The sequence below is a fragment of the Schistocerca piceifrons genome, chromosome 2 (assembly GCF_021461385.2).
Source record: "Schistocerca piceifrons isolate TAMUIC-IGC-003096 chromosome 2, iqSchPice1.1, whole genome shotgun sequence".
Lineage (NCBI taxonomy): Eukaryota > Metazoa > Arthropoda > Insecta > Orthoptera > Acrididae > Schistocerca > Schistocerca piceifrons.
Genome location: NC_060139.1, coordinates 736,953,295 through 736,973,424, shown reverse-complemented (window position 1 = coordinate 736,973,424; position 20,130 = coordinate 736,953,295). Strand labels below are relative to the sequence as shown.

General features: G+C 41.3%; 1 protein-coding gene across 1 annotated transcript in view; it reads left to right on the top strand.

Moving 5' to 3' along the window:
- LOC124777561 (protein takeout) overlaps positions 1-20,130 on the top strand; it is a 70,514-nt gene that overhangs the window by 42,707 nt on the left and 7,677 nt on the right. The window contains exons 3-5 of the mRNA XM_047253016.1: positions 6,804-6,942; positions 12,082-12,215; positions 17,159-17,308. Of these exons, the coding sequence (XP_047108972.1) occupies positions 6,804-6,942; positions 12,082-12,215; positions 17,159-17,308 (423 nt within the window). The remainder of the gene's footprint in view (positions 1-6,803; positions 6,943-12,081; positions 12,216-17,158; positions 17,309-20,130) is intronic.

Below are 20,130 nucleotides of genomic sequence, written 5' to 3'. Positions count from 1 at the left end.
ATGGTACAATAAAATAAATAGTCTCTGTAAGCCCTCTCACAATGATTCGAAAAATATGCAGTGTGTTCGGAAATACTTCTAGGACTTGTAGACTGGAGTGAGTAAATAATATTAGGAGCAGGTATTCATGTCAGGAAACATACCGCTTTCCCTCTACGACGGTTTCAATTAAGATGTTTAACTCATCGACTTCTGCTTGAGGAACTGAATTAGGCGTGACGCAGCGCAATTATTAGGTAACAATCCGAAAGGAAACATAAAGAAACATCCATTTATCACTTAACCACATTTCTTTCAATTAACAAAACAGTGGTTCAAATGGTTCTAAGCACTATGGGACTTAACATGTGAGGTCATCAGTCCCCTAGATTTAGAACTACTTAAACCTAACTAAACTAAGGACATCACATACATCCATGCTCGAGGCAGGATTCGAACCTGCGACAGTAGCAGCAGTGCGCTTCCGGACTGAAGCGCCTAGAACTGCTCGACCACAGCGGCCGGCTCAACTAACACTTAAACATTACGTGTTTACATTATTGCGAAACAAAAAAGAACCCAGCGTACTGTATCTACAGAATCGTACTGATGAATTACAACAGCGGCTCGAAGCAGCGACAACCAGCATTGTTACGAAACATATTCTAGTACATACTCCCCATCCCACCTGGCGTTTCTTCAGTTTCCAGTGCAGCGGATCCTATTGCATATCAGGACAGGCACCTCTGAGACTTTTCACGTCCCCTCAGTAGATGTGGACGCATTACACATCTGAACTGAAACCGTCATAGACCGGAAACGGTACGTTTATGGACATAGGTTCTTATTCCGAATAACACCCTGTGGATGTGAATGTGTGTGTGCATGCATTACCAAGAGACATTAGTTTTAACGTCCCGACGGGACGAAGCACACGTTTACTTGGGACAAGAATGTAGTGTAAAATCTGCCGTTTTCTTTTCAAAGAAACTGTTACTGCAATTACCTTCATCTAAGAAAACCACGGAAAATATAAATGAAGATGTTCAGACGGCAATGAACAAGTACACCATCATTCTTCCGAATTCTGGCAGGAGCCTCAGCAACTGCACTATCTCACTTGGCAGGTGCTCCGAAACACACTTTGATTAGCAAACGTTTTCGGTGAAGTTTGGACGTTCCGAAACAGTGCCCAGTGTTTGGAGGCCATCCTCAGCACAGCCGGGCAGCTCTGTACGCTAGACACGATACGGTCGAGTCGTGTGTGGGCCGACCTCGTCGGATGCCGCAACTGCCGACGGCAGCGTGCATACGAATCGCTATGTTACCTCACGACCCCTCCTCTAAGGTCGTCGTTTGTCCTGGCAGCAGACACCTCCAAGGAATTTTCAAGGTTATATGTATAAACTTTTATGTATGACTACACATAGGTGACAAAAGTAATGAGATACCGTATAATATCGTGTCGGAGCTTCTTTGCCAGGCTTTCGTGCACGAACTGACCTCTCGATTATCCCCCACAAATGTTCTGTTGGGTTCATGTTGGGCGATTTTTTTTTTTGTCATCAGTCTACTGACTGGTTTGATGCGGCCCGCCACGAATTCCTTTCCTGTGCTAACCTCTTCATCTCAGAGTAGCACTTGCAACCTACGTCCTCAATTATTTGCTTGACGTATTCCAATCTCTGTCTTCCTCTACAGTTTTTACCCTCTACAGCTCCCTCTAGTACCATGGAGGTCATTCTTTCATGTCTTAGCAGATGTCCTATCATTCTGTCCCTTCTCCTTATCAGTGTTTTCCACATATTCCTTTCCTCTCCGATTCTGCGTAGAACCTCCTCATTCCTTACCTTGTCAGTCCACCTAATTTTCAACATTCGTCTATAGCACCACATCTCAAATGCTTCGATTCTCTTCTTTTCCGGTTTTCCCACAGTCCATGTTTCACTACCATACAATGCTGTACTCCAGACGTACATCCTCAGAAATTTCTGCCTCAAATAAAGGCCGGTATTTGATATTAGTAGGCTTCTCTTGGCCAGAAATGCCTTTTTTGCCATAGCGAGTCTGCTTTTGATGTCCTCCTTGCTCCGTCCGTCATTGGTTATTTTACTGCCTAGGTAGCAGAATTCCTTATCTTCTTTGACGTCGTGACCATCAATCCTGATGTTAAGTTTCTCGCTGTTCTCATTTCTACTACTTCTCATTACCCTCGGCTTTCTCCGATTTAATCTCAAACCATACTGTGTACTCATTAGACTGTTCATTCCGTCCAGCAGATCATTTAATTCTTCTTCACTTTCACTCAGGATAGCAATGTCATCAGCGAATCGTATCATTGATATCCTATCACCTTGTATATTAATTCCACTCCTGAACCTTTCTTTTATTTTCATCATTGCTTCCTCGATGTACAGATTGAAGAGTAGGGGCGAAAGGCTACAGCCTTGTCTTGCACCCTTCTTAATACGAAGACTTCGTTCTTGATCGTCCACTCTTATTATTCCCTCTAGGTTGTTGTACATAATGTATATGACCCGTCTCTCCCTATAGCTTACTCCTACTTCTTTCAGAATCTTGAACAGCTTGCACCATTTTATATTGTCGAACGCTATAAAATGGTGCAAGCTGTTCGAGATTCTGAAAAAAGTATGGTAAGCTATAGGGAGAGACGGGTCATATACAATATGTACAACGTATATGGGTAGCCAAATCATTAGCTCGAATTGTCAAACTGGTGACATGGCGCATAGTCATCCACAAAAATTCCATCTTTACTTGGGAACATGGAACCCATGAAAGGCTGCAAATGGTCTTCAGGTAGCCGAACATAACGATTTCCAGTCAATGATCGGTTCAGTTGGACCAGAGGACGCAGTCCATTCCATGTAAACACAGTCCAGACCATCATGGATACCCTACCAGGTTGCACAGCGCATTGTTGGCAAGTTGGGTCCATGGTCAGGTGAAATCTGCACCACCCTCGAACCCTACCATCAGCTCTATTCCATTTAAATCGGGACGCATCTAACCAGGTCACGGTTCCCCAGCTGCCTAGGGCCTAACCGATATGGTCACGAGCCCAGGGCTGCATGTCATGTCATGCTGTTAACAAAGGCACTGGCGTCGCTCATCAGCTGCCATAGCCCATTAACGGCAAATTTCACCGCATAATCCTACGTGTACGTTCACCGTACATCCTACATTGATTTCTGCTGTTATTTCACGCAGTGTTGCTTGTCTGTTAGCACTTACATCTCTACGCTCAAGCCGCTGCTTTCGGTCGTTTAGTGAAGACCGTCGGCCACTGCGTCGTCCGCGGTGAGAGATGTTGTCTCTGATTTGGTATTCTCGGCGCACTCTTGACGTTGTGGATCTCGGAATGTCGAATTCCCTAACGATTTTTGAAATACAATGCTCTGTATTTATCTCCAACTACCATTCCGCTTTCGAAATCTGTTAATTCCCGTCGTGCGACCTCAATTCATCAGTCACCTGGAAACAACTGACAGCTCCGCCAATGCACTGCCCATTCATGCCTTGTATACGCGATACTACCGCCACCAGAACAAGTGCATATCGCTATGCCATAATTTTTGCCACCTCGATGTAAATGACAAAATTTATTTTTGTTTTACATTTATTATCATGTTAATAAGGCGGAGTCAGATTCACTTTACGCACTCCACTTCAGTATCGAGCAGGAACAGATCTCTTCTTGCGACATGTTCACGACTAATAGGCTCTACAATAGCATTTAAGATGTCAACGATTAATTACGACACAAGTCCTCCTCTGAACAAGAGAGAGTTTACTATAGATGGGAGCACAGACAACGCAACATTGAATTAGACATAATGTCTAATATATGTGGATTTTTCTTGGTGGCATCGAAGATCCAAACAATAATTTCTTGTCAGACTTTTCTATGGAATAATATTCAGCTACTTTATCAGAGTGGCTGAACATGTGAAAAACGTAGTACTGCACACTGATGTCTCTCAAAAATACGCTGGAAATATTGGGTGTTGTTGTTGCTTTCCCAAACACTATGGATGGCTGAAATGTACAAGAACAATCTGCGGCAGATTTGTGAATTTACAAGTCCTTAGAGCGCTTTTTCACGTTAGTAACGTGAAGCCAAATTCAATTACAAGAAACATATTTCCAAGAGCATCCTGGTCAAATTAAGGTTCTTTTCATTCTTTTTAAAAAGTGAATTCTTGTAGTGCCATTACACCGATTTCCCACTATCCGGTCGCTGAAGTGAGCTGGCATGTTCGGTACCCTGCCATAATGTAGTTCCATTGCGGAATGAACCACAAGTGCTACCTTCTTTGCAATGTTCGATCGGTCGCGAAATTAAAACCACATTGAAAATCCGACGAAGCTTCGCACAGACGTGTTGCACAGTTTCTCTAGCATGCCCGTCGATCGTATCACGTTGCTCGTTTCAGTTGAGAGCGACCAGTGAACACGTAAAGATGCGTAGAACGATAGAGTTTCTCGCCAAGTTTGAAGTGCTTGCTGTCAACCGGTACCTTCATGCTGAGGCATTACGTCAGATTTCATGACCACACAGAACCTAACTGTCATGCATGACATCAGAGTGCAGCAGTGGTGCGGGAACTTTGAAGCAGGACGTACAAAGGTTCATCATACGGATGATCTTGTTCAGCTAATGGATCAGGTGAAATGAGAAAATCTTCTACGAAAGGCAGTAGACAACAAACAAAGAGGAATGTTGTCTTCAGGCATTGTTCTTCTACATGATATTGCTCGGCCGCACACTTCAGCTGCAACAAAGACGCTTCTGCAGAGTTTCTGATAGACAATGTTAGACCACCCACCATAAAGCCCGGACTTGGCTCCCTCTTATTTTCACCTCATCGTTCACGTGACCCTTTGGCTATGGGGACAGCATTTTGGCACATTCATCAAGCTGCAGACCAGCATAGGGAACTGGCAGAAAGCACAGGCGCCTGCCTTCTATGACAAGGATATTGTAAAATTGGTACAACGCTACGACAAATATCTAAGTCGGAGTGGCGACTATGTAGAGAAGCAGCTGGAAAGTGTAGCTAAATGTTTCAAATAAAATATTTTTTATTTTCTCTCTGTTTTCCATTCCGCAACTGATCGGACATGGAAAAAAATTGACCTCGTATTTCACACAGAATCAACTATTTCAAAGTTAGTGGGATCCTGACTCGATACTGATTATCGAACATTTTGATGTCAAACTTCTATTTATACACTTAGTAAAATAGTCACAAAGGACTCAAAAAATTATGATAGATGTGATTTCATATTTACTGAGTTAACATCAATTTGGATTTTCTTTTCGAAATGGAACTATGATGAGAGTTTATTAGTTCTTGATTTGGTGAATTCGTTTAAAATAAAGATGAGAACTACTTACTTTATTCATTAACGTAATGTTTGGTACATAATATATCCCTTGTTCCAACCAATAGATAATTTCACAAAATTAAGACTAGGAACAAATGCAAATAATATGCAGCACACTTCTTAGCTTCACAACAGTCGGCACTGTTGCTTCTGCACCTACGTTATAACATTGTTATTTCGAATGTGTTGTTATGAAGCAAAGCCTCGTCCGTTGAAGCTTTTTAACAGTACTAATATCAGACGAAATGATTAACGTCTCCTCGAAAACATACCCGCATGTAAATACTGTTCGCAGATCTCTTTTTAAAAAAAAAAATCGGCGTTAATATCACTTGAAGCAATTCTTTTTTAAAAGTCATTGTTCAGCCAAAATATTTACTAGTTAATAACGATTCAACAAATGATTTGCGTACGTATTAAATTCCATCTTATTTTACTACAGTACTGTCAGGGATAGCACACAATTTATCAATTACCTCTAATTTCTGCAAAGCGTATTTCCACTACGAATTGGAGAAACATCCACGGGCGTAGGTCATTCAACCCGCTAAATGCACAACACAAGCACCAAAAGTTTGATACATTATATTGAATCTTCGCATCGAGAATTGCTGCTCTGTGGTGAAAACCGCACACTACTGTCAGAAAAACATAACTCATGCCTGTATCCTGTTAGGATGACAAGAACACTTGTTACTTAAAGAGCAAGACGTGGTTATTACTGTGGGTGAAGAAGCCTTACTAATACTTTTCGTATTTCAAAAGACATTTAAAGGGAATACTCACCCTGTACAAATAACTTCTCTTCTTGGTTAATTCGAATTGTTGATTTATTTTCAAACAAATTTCAAGTTAATCGCATTTTATCAAGACTAGGAAGATGGAGCAAACGCCCTCTAAACCAAATGGATGAAAAACTCTAGATAACAGATCAGATTTGGTAAAAACAAAACAAAAACAAAAATATTTATCAGGATCACTACATATCCGCAAAAAGGTGCTGTAACAATGGGATAAATGTATCATTTCAAGTGTGAACTTCTGGAGAATCAACCTTATTTAAAAGATTTGGGCCGGTCGGAGTGGCCGAGCGGTTCTAGGCGCTTCAGTCTGGAAGCGCGCGATCGCTACGGTCTCAGGTTCGAATCCTGCCTTGGGCATGGATGTGTGTGATGTCCTTAGGTTAGTTAGGTTTAAGTAGTTCTAAGTTCTAGGGGACTGATGACCTCAGAAGTTATGTTCCATAGTGCTCAGAGCCATTTGAATTAAAAGATTTGGCAGTCCTGAGTTCCACCCGTTGCCGTGTCCAAACGTTTCTAGATCTGGAAAGCGTTTCAAAAAAATATGATGGGTCGGTACTTCTCGGTTGCCAGAGATCCTACAGATGTAAATCCTTTGCCTATTTTACGCAGGCATTCCTGAGTTCCACGTGCCGTCCATCGAGCCACTGGAGCTGAAGGAGATCATTGCGACGGGCGGTCCCACGCTGCGCATCACGGCGACCAACGTGCGCGCCTATGGCTGCAGCGACTTCACCATCAACCGCATGAGGTGAGTGCCGCAGGCTTTTTCTTCCAGTTCTCTTCCATGCAAGGCCACCTACACTATGTGATCGAAAGTACCCGGGCAACCTTGTGAAATGTGGAGCTGACCATTAAAGGTCACGAGAGGCGGACCCGCCAGAGTAAAAGGAGACGGGGAGTGTAGTGTTGTCAATAGAGGAGCAGTAACATCTACATCTACATTTATACTCCGCAAGCCACCCAACGGTGTGTGGCGGATGGCACTTTACGTGCCACTGTCGTTACCTCCCTTTTCTATTCCAGTCGCGTATGGTTCGCGGGAAGAACGACTGTCTGAAAGCCTCCGAGCACGCTCGAATCTCTATAATTTTACACTCGGGATCTCCTCGGGAGGTATAAGTAGGGGGAAGCAATATATTCGATATCTCATCCAGAAACGCACCCTCTCGAAATCTGGCGAGCAAGCTACACCGCGATGCAGAGCGCCTCTCTTGTAGAGTCTGCCACTTGAGTTTGCTAAACATCTCCGTAACGCTGTCACGGTTATCCTGTGACGAAACGCGCCGCTCTTCTTTGGATCTTCTCTATCGCCTCCGTCAATCCGACCTGGTACGGATCCCACACTGATGAGCAACACTCAAGTATAGGTCGAACGAGTGTTTTGTAAGCCACCTCCTTTGTTGACGGACTACATTTTCTAAGGACTCTCCCAATGAATCTCAACCTGGTACCCGCCGTATCAACAATTAATTTTATATGATCATTCCACTTCAAATTGTTCTGCACGCATACTCCCAGATATTTTACAGAAGTAACTGCTACCAGTGTTTGTTCCGCTATCATATAATCATACAATAAAGGATCCTTCTTTCTATTTATTCGCAATACATTACATTTGTCTATGTTAAGGGTCAGTTGCCACTCCCTGCACCAAGTGCCTATCCGCTGCAGATCTTCCTGCATTTCGCTACAATTTTCTAATGCTGCAACTTCTCTGTATACTACAGCATCATCCGCGAAAAGCCGCATGGAACTTCCGTCACTATCTACTAGGTCATTTATATACAGGGTGTTACAAAAAGGTACGGCCAAACTTTCAGGAAACATTCCTCACACACAAATAAAGAAAAGATATTATGTGGACATGTGTCCGGAAACGCTTAATTTCCATGTTAGAGCTAATTTTAGTTTCATCAGTATGTACTGTACTTCCTCGATTCACCGCCATGATTTCATACGGGAAACTACCTGTGCTGCTAGAACATGTGCCTTTACAAGTACGACACAACATGTGGTTCATGCATGATGGAGCTCCTGCACATTTCAGTCGAAGTGTTCGTACGCTTCTCAACAACAGATTTGGTGACCGATGGATTGGTAGAGGCGGACCAATTCCATGGCCTCCACGGTCTCCTGACCTCAACCCTCTTGACTTTCATTTATGGGGGAATTTGAAAGCTCTTGTCTACGCAACCCCGGTACCAAATGTAGAGACTCTTCGTGCTCGTATTGTGGACGGCTGTGATACAATACGCCATTCGCCAGGGCTGCATCAGCGCATCAGGGATTCCATGCGACGGAGGGTGGGTGCATGTATCCTCGCTAACGGAGGACATTTTGAACATTTCCTGTAATAAAGTGTTGGAAGTCACGCTGGTACGGTCTGTTGCTGTGTGTTTCCATTCCATGATTAACGTGATTTGAAGAGAAGTAATAAAATGAGCTCTAACATGGAAGGTAAGCGTTTCCGGACACATGTCCACATAACATATTTTCTTTCTTTGTGTGTGAGGAATGTTTCCTGAAAGTTTGGCCGTACCTTTTTGTAACACCCTGTATATTGTGAAAAGCAATGGTCCCATAACACTCCCCTGTGGCACGCCAGATGTTACTTTAACGTCTGTAGACGTCTCTCCATTGATAACAACATGCTGTTTTCTGTTTGCTAAAAACTCTTCAATCCAGCCACAGAGCTGGTCTGATATTCCGTAGGCTCTTACTTTGTTTATCAGGCGACAGTGCGGAACTGTATCGAACACCTTCCGGAAGTCAAGGAAAATAGCATCCAACTGGGAGCCTGCATCTAATATTTTCTGGGTCTCATGAACAAATAAAGCGAGTTGGGTCTCACACGATCGCTGTTTCCGGAATCCATGTTGATTCCTACAGAGTAGATTCTGGGTTTTCAAAAACGACATGATACGCGAGCAAAAAACATTTTCTAAAATTCTACAACAGATCGACGTCAGAGATTTAGGTCTATAGTTTTGCGCATCTGCTCGACGACCCTTCTTGAAGACTGGGACTACCTGTGCTCTTTTCCAATCATTTGGAACCTTCCGTTCCTCTAGAGACTTGCGGTACACGGCTGTTAGAAGGGGGGCAATTTCTTTCAGAATGGGTCGATAAAAAAAGTTCACTAACATCGGCCGTGGGTCACTCATTGGATGCGATGCGAGTAACAGATCCACAGGATCGTTTCAACCGTTCTAAAGCTGCCCAAGTCACCTGTTGGTGAACTGTTTGTGAAGCGAGAACGCGAAGGAACAACCACAACCAAACTAAGACCAGGCAGAGCTCATGTACTGACGGACGGGGATCATCCCACATTGCGCAAGGTTGTTGTGAAAAACCGCATGGAATCAACGGAAGGAATCACTCATCAGTTCCAAAAGTGCTACCAGCGATCCATGTAGCACAATGACTGTGCATAGGGCATCACAAAGAGCAGCTCCTCAAAAACCGCAAATTTATGTAGTCATTGCTAAGTGCCGCGCGATGGGCTGTAAACAGTAACGCCCCTGGGGAGTGGATGACTGGAATCAAGTAATTTGGAGCGATCAGTCGCACAATACCCTATGGTAATCCGATCGAAGTGTTTGGATTTGGCGAATGCCTGGGGAGCGTTACCGGCCATTATGTCTAGTGCCAAGAGTATCGACGGGGTGGTGTTACGGTATGTGAATGTTTTTCGTGGTTGGGCTGTGGACCTGTTATTACGCTTGAAAAAATTCTAAATGCTGAAGGATATGAACACATTTTACAGCATTGTGTACTCTGTACAGTAGAGGAACACTTAGCGGATGATGATTGTTTGCACCCTGTCGTAAAGTAGCTTATGCAAGCGAGACCATGGTTTTGGACAGTTACATTGCTGAAATGTGCTGGCCTGTCCAGAGTCTCGAGCTGAAGTCAGTGGGAGAGTTAGAATGTCGACTTCACTCCAGATCGCAGCGTCCAAAGTCACTAACTGCTCTGGTTTCGGGTCTTGAGGATGAATGGGTAGCCATTCTTTCATTGACATTCAGACATCATTTACTTTTTACTTTTATCAACAGGGTATCCCAGGAGCAATGGTCAGTATTCAGGGATGTGACAAGAACAATAATTCGAAGCAAAAATGTGTAGTAGACATTGGCTCTAAAAGGCATAACTTAAGCTTAGGAGCTACGTGCATTTCTTCATCTACGATACTGTGAACATCTCTTCCACTGCAAGCTCTTTGCCTTCCATCTTTTTGGAGGGGGTAGTATGCACCAAAAGAAGAAAAAGTTGTCTGATACAATCGGTTCTAAAATGCAAACGTTAAGAGTTATGAACACCTGTTCAGTAGAAGATTTGTGTTTCACTGTTGCCAAGATGAACACATGGTCATGGCTCTTAAGTTATGCACTTTAGAGTCCATGTTCTCTGGACATTTTTCCAGGTTTTGGTATATGGTAACACCACTAAAAATATGAAAAGCAAAAAGCTTGCACTAGAAGAGATTCTTTTCACTGCAGCGTAGATGAGCAAGTGCTTGTAACTCTTAATATTTGCATTTTAGAGCTCATACTTACTGGACTTTTTTGATTTGAATGATCGTTCTTGTAATCGAAGATTTCTCCTTGGACTCACAGTGTCAACTGTTATAAGTATACGAATACTTTATTGGACAAGATTATCGGAACCAAACTATTGATGGTAGACATACTGAATAGGAAGTGGAATTTAATAGAAAACCATAAGCTTATTACGGAAGTACAAAATTTTCTGGACAGCAAGGACCAGTAGGTGTGGTCGATGTTACTGACGTTAAGAACGAGAAATATGACTACTGGAAGAAGCAAACAGACTTGGTAAATCGACCGGAAAGATGAAAGTACTAGTAAGTCATGATCTTTTACTACTGACAGCAAGCAGTGTGTTATTAAACTTTGTTCTCACCTCTACATCACCTCTGGAGTGAGATCTTTAGTTATGAGCGTGTCGGACTCAACCTAACATGGGCAGCATATTGGCTCCGAAGCGCAAGTGCAAACACCAGTCACTGGAGTCGAGTGCGTTTCTGGATGAGGTATCGAATATATTGCTTCCCCCTACTTATACCTCCCGATGTGGAGCGGGTATAAAGCATCATATGAAGGCGTGGTTTCCCATTTACCCATTTAAACGATACAAAATCAGCGCATCTACTTTAAAAAATACTGTACAAATAAACAACAGTATTGTGAGCTTAAAATGAAAGGTAGCCATACTAACCTTGAAGATCGTCCACATCAAGGACGACTCAAAAATGGAACTATAGATTTAAAAAAATCGACTGAGTGCACAAATGGGATAGGTCAAATAGCCGTTACATGATGTATTCATCATCTGATGACATGCTTGTCAGAAGAAAGAGTGGAATTCTTTTGTAGGAAGTGTAACTGTGATAAATGTTTGTACAACAATTATACCACGTTTTCTGAACATCTGACCGGAAGAAGATACAAAAAGATTCTCTACATCGAGGTAATCATTTTGAGTCCAACATAGAAATTAAGGCAGCTATAGATAGCTGTTCTGCGGAGCTTCCATTATTGTAAGCATGGAAGCTGTTCCTTTGAAAAATATTGGCTAAAGGTTGCAGGAAGTGTGCTGATCTGAAAGGGGGCTACTGCAAACAGTGAGTGCCGTTTTAACTTCGGACACGTTCCTCCAACGACAGGCCATTATACTTTCTCGTCTTCAGTGAACGAGTGTTGCACAGGAAATACGTGGATATATCAGCATCTTTGCTGAACCCTGGTACAAAAAACGAAAACAGCAAGATTACTTATCATTCTTTGGTACTATAAATGTTAACCGCTGTCGATTACGATGGCTGGTACAAGTTACACTAATGGTAATGCTTCTCCCTTTGCAGTGTAGACATGCGCAGAGACAAGTTCGACTTCGGCATTGACCTGCCGCACCTGTACATCGTCGCTCGCTACCAGGTGCACGGGCGGATATTGCTCATCCCTATTCATGGCTCTGGACCAATGAGGGGCAACTTCAGTAAGTAAAATCACCACTCTCACTTATAAAAGGGTTCATTGTGTCGTCGTCATAGTTGCTACTTTTGTGTCTGCTGGCGATACATAAGAGTCTGTAAACATCAAATCGACAGCAACGTTTTTCTCTCTGTGTACTGCCTCAGTGTTAATTAATTCATGGTACTAGTGGAATGCAAAGAAAAAATATTTCTATGCTCTGTCAGTTTGTGAATATTTTCCACTGAAAGTATAAAAGTAGTCAATATTCGTTTCATATATAAAGAAAACTGACTAAATATAAATAAAGCTGACTAAACATACTTGTTAGCCACAAACTTTCTTGTTGTATCTTCTCTTTTTATTCTTGTATATTGCTAAAGATGTTTGACGTTCACTGATAATGTTTGTAATATTATGAGAGACATATCAAAATGTGGATTTTATTTATTTATTTTGGCATTTGGTCGTAATGACCATAAATCGTTCTACACATTGTAAGGTATTAAATATACTGCAATATTTTATTCTCATAGTTATACTACATTTTTGTTTAAGTAAACATATATTCGTACGAAAGTTTATCTATTATGTTATACACTGTCGCACTGTTCGTACATAAGAAACAGTCGACACTAGTTGCTAGTCGTTGTCTAGATGTCACTAAACCAATAGCTTTTTTTGTGACTACCATTCTATTTACAGTAAAAAAAAACACTTATTTCAAAGCTGAAACTGCTATTCAATCACATTTACAACATGAGGACTCAATAACTTTAATTCGTTGCGGACGACTGGAAAGTGAACCGAGATTGAATCACATCCATATGACTTTATTTCTCGTCTGTTTTGTTTATAAAGGGTAATCAAGCTTTTTGAAGAATACCTGCCTGAAATTATGCATATTGTAATGTAGATACGGGTAAAATTCCTACAGACTTTGAGAAAAAAATTATGATCCCCATTCCAAAGAAGGCAAATGCTAAAAGATGTGAAAATTATAGGACGCTCAGCCTAGTTACGCCTCTAAAATAGTAACCTCAATTATCCTAAAACGCATAGAACAAAAAGTCGAAGCTACACTCTCCGAAGACCAGTTTGGATTCCGGAAAGATAAAGGAACCAGAGAAGCAATATTTGCTCTAAAACTAATAATAGAGAAACGACTAGATAAGAACCTGACAACATACATAGATTCAGTAGATGAAGAGAAAGCCTTTGATAATGTTTAATGGGATAAGATGTTTGAGGTACTCAAAGAAGTAGAAATAGACTATAAAGACAGAAAAATGATATGGAACGTGTACAAAAACGAGACAGCAGTTATCTGTGGACGGACAAAACAAGAAGAGGTGCAGATACGGAAAGGTGTCCGACAAGGTTGCGCACTACCCTCTGTTATCTTTAACCCATACATTGAAGAAGCGCTGAAAAAAGTAAGGGAAAATTCACAGACAGGTGTAGTAATTCATGGCCAACGAATAGATATGATAAGATATGCCGATGATGAAGCTGTCCTTGGTGAAAGTGAAGAAGATCTTGTGGCCCTACGGAATACAATGTTGTTGTTGTTGTGGTATTCAGTCCTGAGACTGGTTTGATGCAGCTCTCCATGCTACTCTATCCTGTGCAGCTTCTTTATCTCCCAGTACTTACTGCAACCTACATCCTTCTGAATCTGCTTAGTGTATTCATCTCTTGGTCTCCCTCTACGATTTTTACCTTCCACGCTGCCCTACAATGCTGAATTTGTGATCCGTTGATGCCTCAGAACATGTCCTATCAACCGATCCCTTCTTCTTGGCCTGTTGTGCCACAAACTCCTCCCCAATTTTATTCAATACCTCCTCGTTAGTTATGTGATCTACCCATCTAATCTTCAGCATTTTTCTGTAGCACCACATTTCGAAAGCTTCTATTCTCTTCTTGTCCAAACTATTTATCGTCAATGTTTCACTTCCATACATGGCTATACTCCATACAAATACTTTCAGAAACGACTTCCTGACACTTAAATCTATCCTTTTAATAATATGAGAATTATTAAAGCAAAAACATAAGTAATGGCATGCGACAAAAAAGATCAAGTGAAAGTCCAAGTTCATGTAGGCAATGAACTGCTTCAACAAGTTCATAAATTTACTTATCTGGGCAGTAATATTACCAGGGATGGAGGGAGCAAGGCAGAAATGAGAAGTAGAATTGCTCAAGCAAAGGCTGCTTTTAACAGGAAGAAAAACATCTTAACATCTAAGAGCATCAGCCTTGAAATCAGAAAAAGATTTTTGATATCATATGTGTGAAGTGTGGCTATGGGTGTGAAACACGGATTCACGGAACAGAGGAAGACCAGAAGCTAAATTCTTTTGAAATGTGGTGCTACACACGCACGCTCAAAATAAAATGTATGGACAAGGTCACAAACGAAGTGTTTCTCGAAAGACCGGGTGAGAAGAGAAGCTTCTGGAGTTTCATTGTTAAAAGAAGAGTGCAATTTACAGGCCATCTGTTAAGACATAAAGGACTCCTGACACAGTCATAGAGGGATATGTCGAGGGAAAAAGACCAAGAGGAAGACCACGGCTGAGGTACATGGATCAAATCGTGAAAGATGTGGGATGTAACACCTATAAAGAAATGAAGAGAAAAGCTGAAAGACGCACAGAATGGAGACAAACTGCCATTGTAGCTGTTGCAAACCAATCCTTGGATTGACCACTACAGAAGAAGAAGTAGATAATTTGAGATCATGAGGTTGTCATATGTTCATTACCTCTTTTGATAGTCTGTCCACATACATACTATTTCTATATACAAAATAGCTATTGGTCAACTCCGTTGTTTTTATTTCTAACTTCTTGCTTGAAATCCAAAGTAGATTTATGAAATATCCCCATAATAGTGGAGGAATGCAAAAGTCAAAAGAATTCTGGGTATCTAATATTACCAGAGGAACTGAAAAAATGCCCAAACATCAGACTGTTTAGCAATTTGCAATGCACTGGAGATTGAAATAAGAGTAATACGCAACATAGTAGAGGAGTAGGACGTTTTTAACTGAGTGGAAAGATACTGAAATGGTTGAGGATATTAGGTGAAATTCTAGGAGTGTGGATATATTAATCTGAATTCGATAGTTCAAGATTAAATGTAGTCTACGTGCTAGATGTTTGTTGACCTAAGGGGCATCCAACGAATTCAGCTACCATCTGCTGCTCACAGCGGAAGTCATGAGTTTGTGTCTTCTAGTAACAGTCTTCGTTGGGCATATGATCACCAAATGTAGAATCAGATGTCTGCAATGTCTAGCCAGTCCAGCGAGGACAAATAATTTTATACAATTCAGTACCACCTTATAAATTTGTCATTTTTCTCAGTGTTTACTGAGCTATAGATGTTTTTATATACACCACTCGCCATTAAAATTGCTACACTAAGAAGAAATGCAGATGATAAACGGGTATTCATTGGACAAATATATTATACTAGAACTGACATTTGATTAAATTTTCACGCAATTTGGGTGCATAGATCCTGACAAATCAGTACCCAGAACAACCACCTATGGCCGTAATAACGGCCTTGAAACGCCTGGGTATTGAGTCAAACAGAGCTTGGATGGCGTGTACAGGTACAGCTGGCCACGCAGCTTCAACACGATACCACAGTTCATCAAGAGTAGTGACTGGCATATTGTGACGAGCCAGTTGCTCGGCCACCATTGACCAGACGTTTTCAATTGGTGAGAGATCTGGAGAATGTGCTGGCCAGGGCAGCAATCGAACATTTTCTGTATCCAGAAAGGCCCGTACAGCACCTGCAACATGCGGTCGTGCATTATCCCGCTGAAACGTAGGGTTTCGCAGGGATCGAATGAAGGGTAGAGCCACGGGTCGTAACCCATCTGAAATGTAACGTCCACTGTTCAAAGTGCCGTCAATGCGAACAAGAGGTGACCGAGATGTGTAACCAATGGCACCCCATACCATCACCCCGGTTGATACGCTAGTATGGCGATGACGAATACACGCTTCCAATGTGCGTTCACCTTAATGTCACCAAACACGCATGTGACCATCACGATGCTGTAAACTGAACCTCTATTCATCCGAAAAAATGACGTTTTGCCATTCGTGCACCCAGGTTCGTCGTTGAGTACACGGTCGCAGGCGCTCCTGTCTGTGATGCAGCGTCAAGGGTAACAGCAGCCATTGTCTCTGAGCCGATAGTCCATGCTGCTGCAAAGGTCGTCGAACTGTTCGTGCAGATGGATGTTGTCTTGCAAACGTCCCCAACTGTTGACTCAGGGATCGAGACGTCGCTGCACGATCCGTTACAGCCATGCGGATAAGATGCCTGTCATCTCGACTGCTGGTGATACAAGGCCGTTGGGATCCAGCACAGCGTTCCGTATTACCCTCCTGAACCCACCGATTCCATATTCTGGATCTCGACCAACGCGAGCAGCAATGTCGCGATAAGATAAACCGCAATCGCGATAGGCTACAATCCGACCTTTATCAAAGTCGGAAACGTGATGGTACGCATTTCTCCTCCTTACACGAGGCATCACAGCAACGTTTCACTAGGCAATGCCGGTCAACTGCTGTTTGTGTATGAGAAATCGGTAGGAAACTTTCCTCATGTCAGCACGTTGTAGGCGTCGCCACCGGCGCCAGCCTTGTGTGAATGCTCTGAAAAGCTAGTCATTTGCATATCACAGCATCTTCTTCCTGTTGGTTAAATTTCGCGTCTGTAGCACGTCATCTTCGTGGTGTAGCAATTTTAATGGCCAGCAGTATATTTATTGTTTTCATACTACACGTATTTTGTTTTAATGATGCACAAAATGGATCGATATTGAGACTTCATGTTCAAAATAAGGAATTTTTTTAAATAATTTCCTAAATAGTTTCCTTGAATGAATGGGTCTTATATATGTTACGTAACTAAATATTTTTCTTTCAGCTAACTGCAAAGGTGACGTCAGTCTCCAGGGTAAAAGAATAATACGACAAGGGAAAGAATACATGACATTCACTAATATGGATGTCCGCTTTCATGTAGGAAAAGGCAGCATTCATTTGGACAACTTGTTTGGTGGCGAGAAACCATTAGGTAAGTTACGGTCCTTTTAGCTGTGCAAAATTTCCCTACAAAATTACGTTAATTTTGAAAATGCAGTTTTTCCCAGTGAATCTTGCTAGTAAAATCACTAAGGCGAGTGACAGAATCATCTTAAAGCAACGTTTCAAAGAGTTTTATACTCTTCAGCTTCGCCTAAAGAAATCTAGTAGGCAAAGCACTGAATCGTTACTCTAAGACGAAGCTGCCACTCGGCTGATAACACGAGAAAGATTCATCTCTGTAAATAATGGTTTGTTGTTCAACATAAATACAGAAATAATATATGGGTACTCGTGTGTAAAAACTTATTTTAGTTATCTAGAGTCTGTCATCACATAACATTTAATTTCTAATTTGAGTTTTAGTGTTGTATGTTTGTCGTTTTTAATAATAATTCACAATATCTTGAGAATTTTTCAACGCCACGCTGTCAGAATAATAACAGGCAGTCTACCCTTACACTTGAAATTGAATAGAAGCCACTCTGTCTTGTTTCTTTAGTGGCGTAAGAACCTCATCAGTGTAGTGTCTCTGTGGTTAAGCTATATTTAGCAATCATTGCGTCACGTACAACTTACCTCTCAGTCACGAGACTACCGACTTGCATGATGCCAGCAACCACCCTTTTTCTTCTTGAATTTTTTCCTCTCTTCATATCCTCTCCTCGCAGTAAACTTATAAACCATCTCTGCCGTCCAACGACGAATATTATCGACGAAAATTATCACTTTAGACCTTCTCAACAGAGCTTGTTTAACTATTCCTGGAAGCCTTGACATTTATCTCACTAGTTCCACCCGTCCAGATAAGGGATTTCCATGAAATTTTCCCTCACCTATTCTTCCAGGCACATTATCATCTCGTATTTCAAGCGTCAACTGAACCTTTTTAGTTTTGTGGCTTTTGTGGCTTTACATGCAAAATTCTTAGGTTCTTCTCCTTGTGTTTTGTCACTGTCCACATAAACACAAAAAATCAGAACCTCTATCCAAAATTTGCTGCAATATCTGATATCAATATAAATCTTTAAATTCAGGAAAAACATCGTTATTTGCATCAATATGGTTTTGATCTCTTTTTTGCAGCAGCCAGTCACTGTACGAATTACTTCACTTCTTCTGCAATCTCTTCCACAGTTCAGGTTGTTGGTTAGTCACTATTCGGCTTTGAGCTGATCTCGGTTACTTTTGTCTTTGTTTCGTTTATATTCAACTCATAACCTAACGCTGTCCATTCCTTTCAACAGTTCTCCCATACTTTTAGCCAAAAAAGTTACAGATCTCTTAACCTTAGCGCTGATGTCTGCTTCCCTGGTGTTTTTGCTAACGTGACTGGTGCTTTTACAAAGTGTATAGCTACGTTTCCCACACTTATTTATTTTGCTAATCAAAAAGTGATATTTAGTTGGTTAGTGAACTTATTGTCTAAAAATCTGAGACGCTGCGTCTTATATTGATTGTTATGTGTGTCTGCTTGTAAGGTAGTGGAAGGTGATAAAAAAGAAGACAGGATCAAATAAATTTATACGAAGAGAAACGAAAGTGACAAAAAGGAAATGAAACAATAACAAAAGGAAATGAAAGATCTGCAGCCACTAACTAAAAACTATGAGGAAGGAAACTAGTCCTTGGTTTTGTACTCAACAGGTGATGTTCGAGAGAAGTTTATAAGGAATGAGGAATATGATATTTTATAAATTCGCACTTAACACCAAATTCTTATTTATCGCGCAACAAACAAAGGCAGTGCTACAGCATAAAAATGCAAAAGTGATTTAACGCGTGAAAAATGAATATGACTCGAATCAGTGGCGTACAAGTAAACAAAATATGTTCAAAAGTGGTGAACTTCGAAATATAACGGTCGTTTTTGAAACTGAGTTCATACGCTAGATAAGGTATTTAGTAAGAACGATAATGATCTCCACTTTGCTCTAGAATGGCAGAAACTGGTAAATGAATGTTAATAGGGATATTCTTCATACAAAATGCCAAAAGTGAATGTTAATATGAATTATGTTCACGTAATATGGCTAAACCCAAAGTGCTGTAAGATACTAACAACATCACATTTGAGAAAATGCCTGCAAGAAACTTCATTGGTGGTTGTAACTGATACAAAAAGAAATCTGCATGTACTCTAAGAGCATCAGAAGCAAAATACGTTGTCAAATCAAACAAGCAGCAAAAGTTAAGAGCAGAGTAACTTCAAAGGAAGGAAGCCTTGACAGTTCACCACATTAAAACAGTACGTAAACTCACAATTTTACATCGAAGATAAATGGCTCTATGGCATGTGACACTGTGAGCCTATAGTGGCTGGCCTAACAATTTGGAAATTCAGTTACTTTCATCTACACCCTTGGAGAATGTGGAAATTTTTGTCACATTGATACACTTGTTTTAGGTAAGTATGTAGAAGAAGAACACACAAAGGTTTTAGAAGGTACGTTGTTTGGTGATGGAAGTGAACTGATTCAAACAGGAAGACGAATGACTAAAAATATACCTGTGTAAAAACCTAAGGGTGAAAGTGTGCCGCCGCCAAGTTAAATAGCTCGTTGAAACCTAGACCCTGCTAAGGAAGAACTGTCACAGTACGGTACAGAAGGTAATAGAAGGAATCGCGCAGTGAGACAAACAGAAATGACACTTTTATTCAAAAGTAACAATTAATCTGAGGTCACTAAACTTTATGACTGTTTCATCGAAATTACAATATGTGGGGAAATGGTTCTTAGTAGAAAGCACGATTACCATGGACGGCAGTGCAGGCTCTGCAACGGGCTCCCACGCAGGTGACGAGGATGGTTA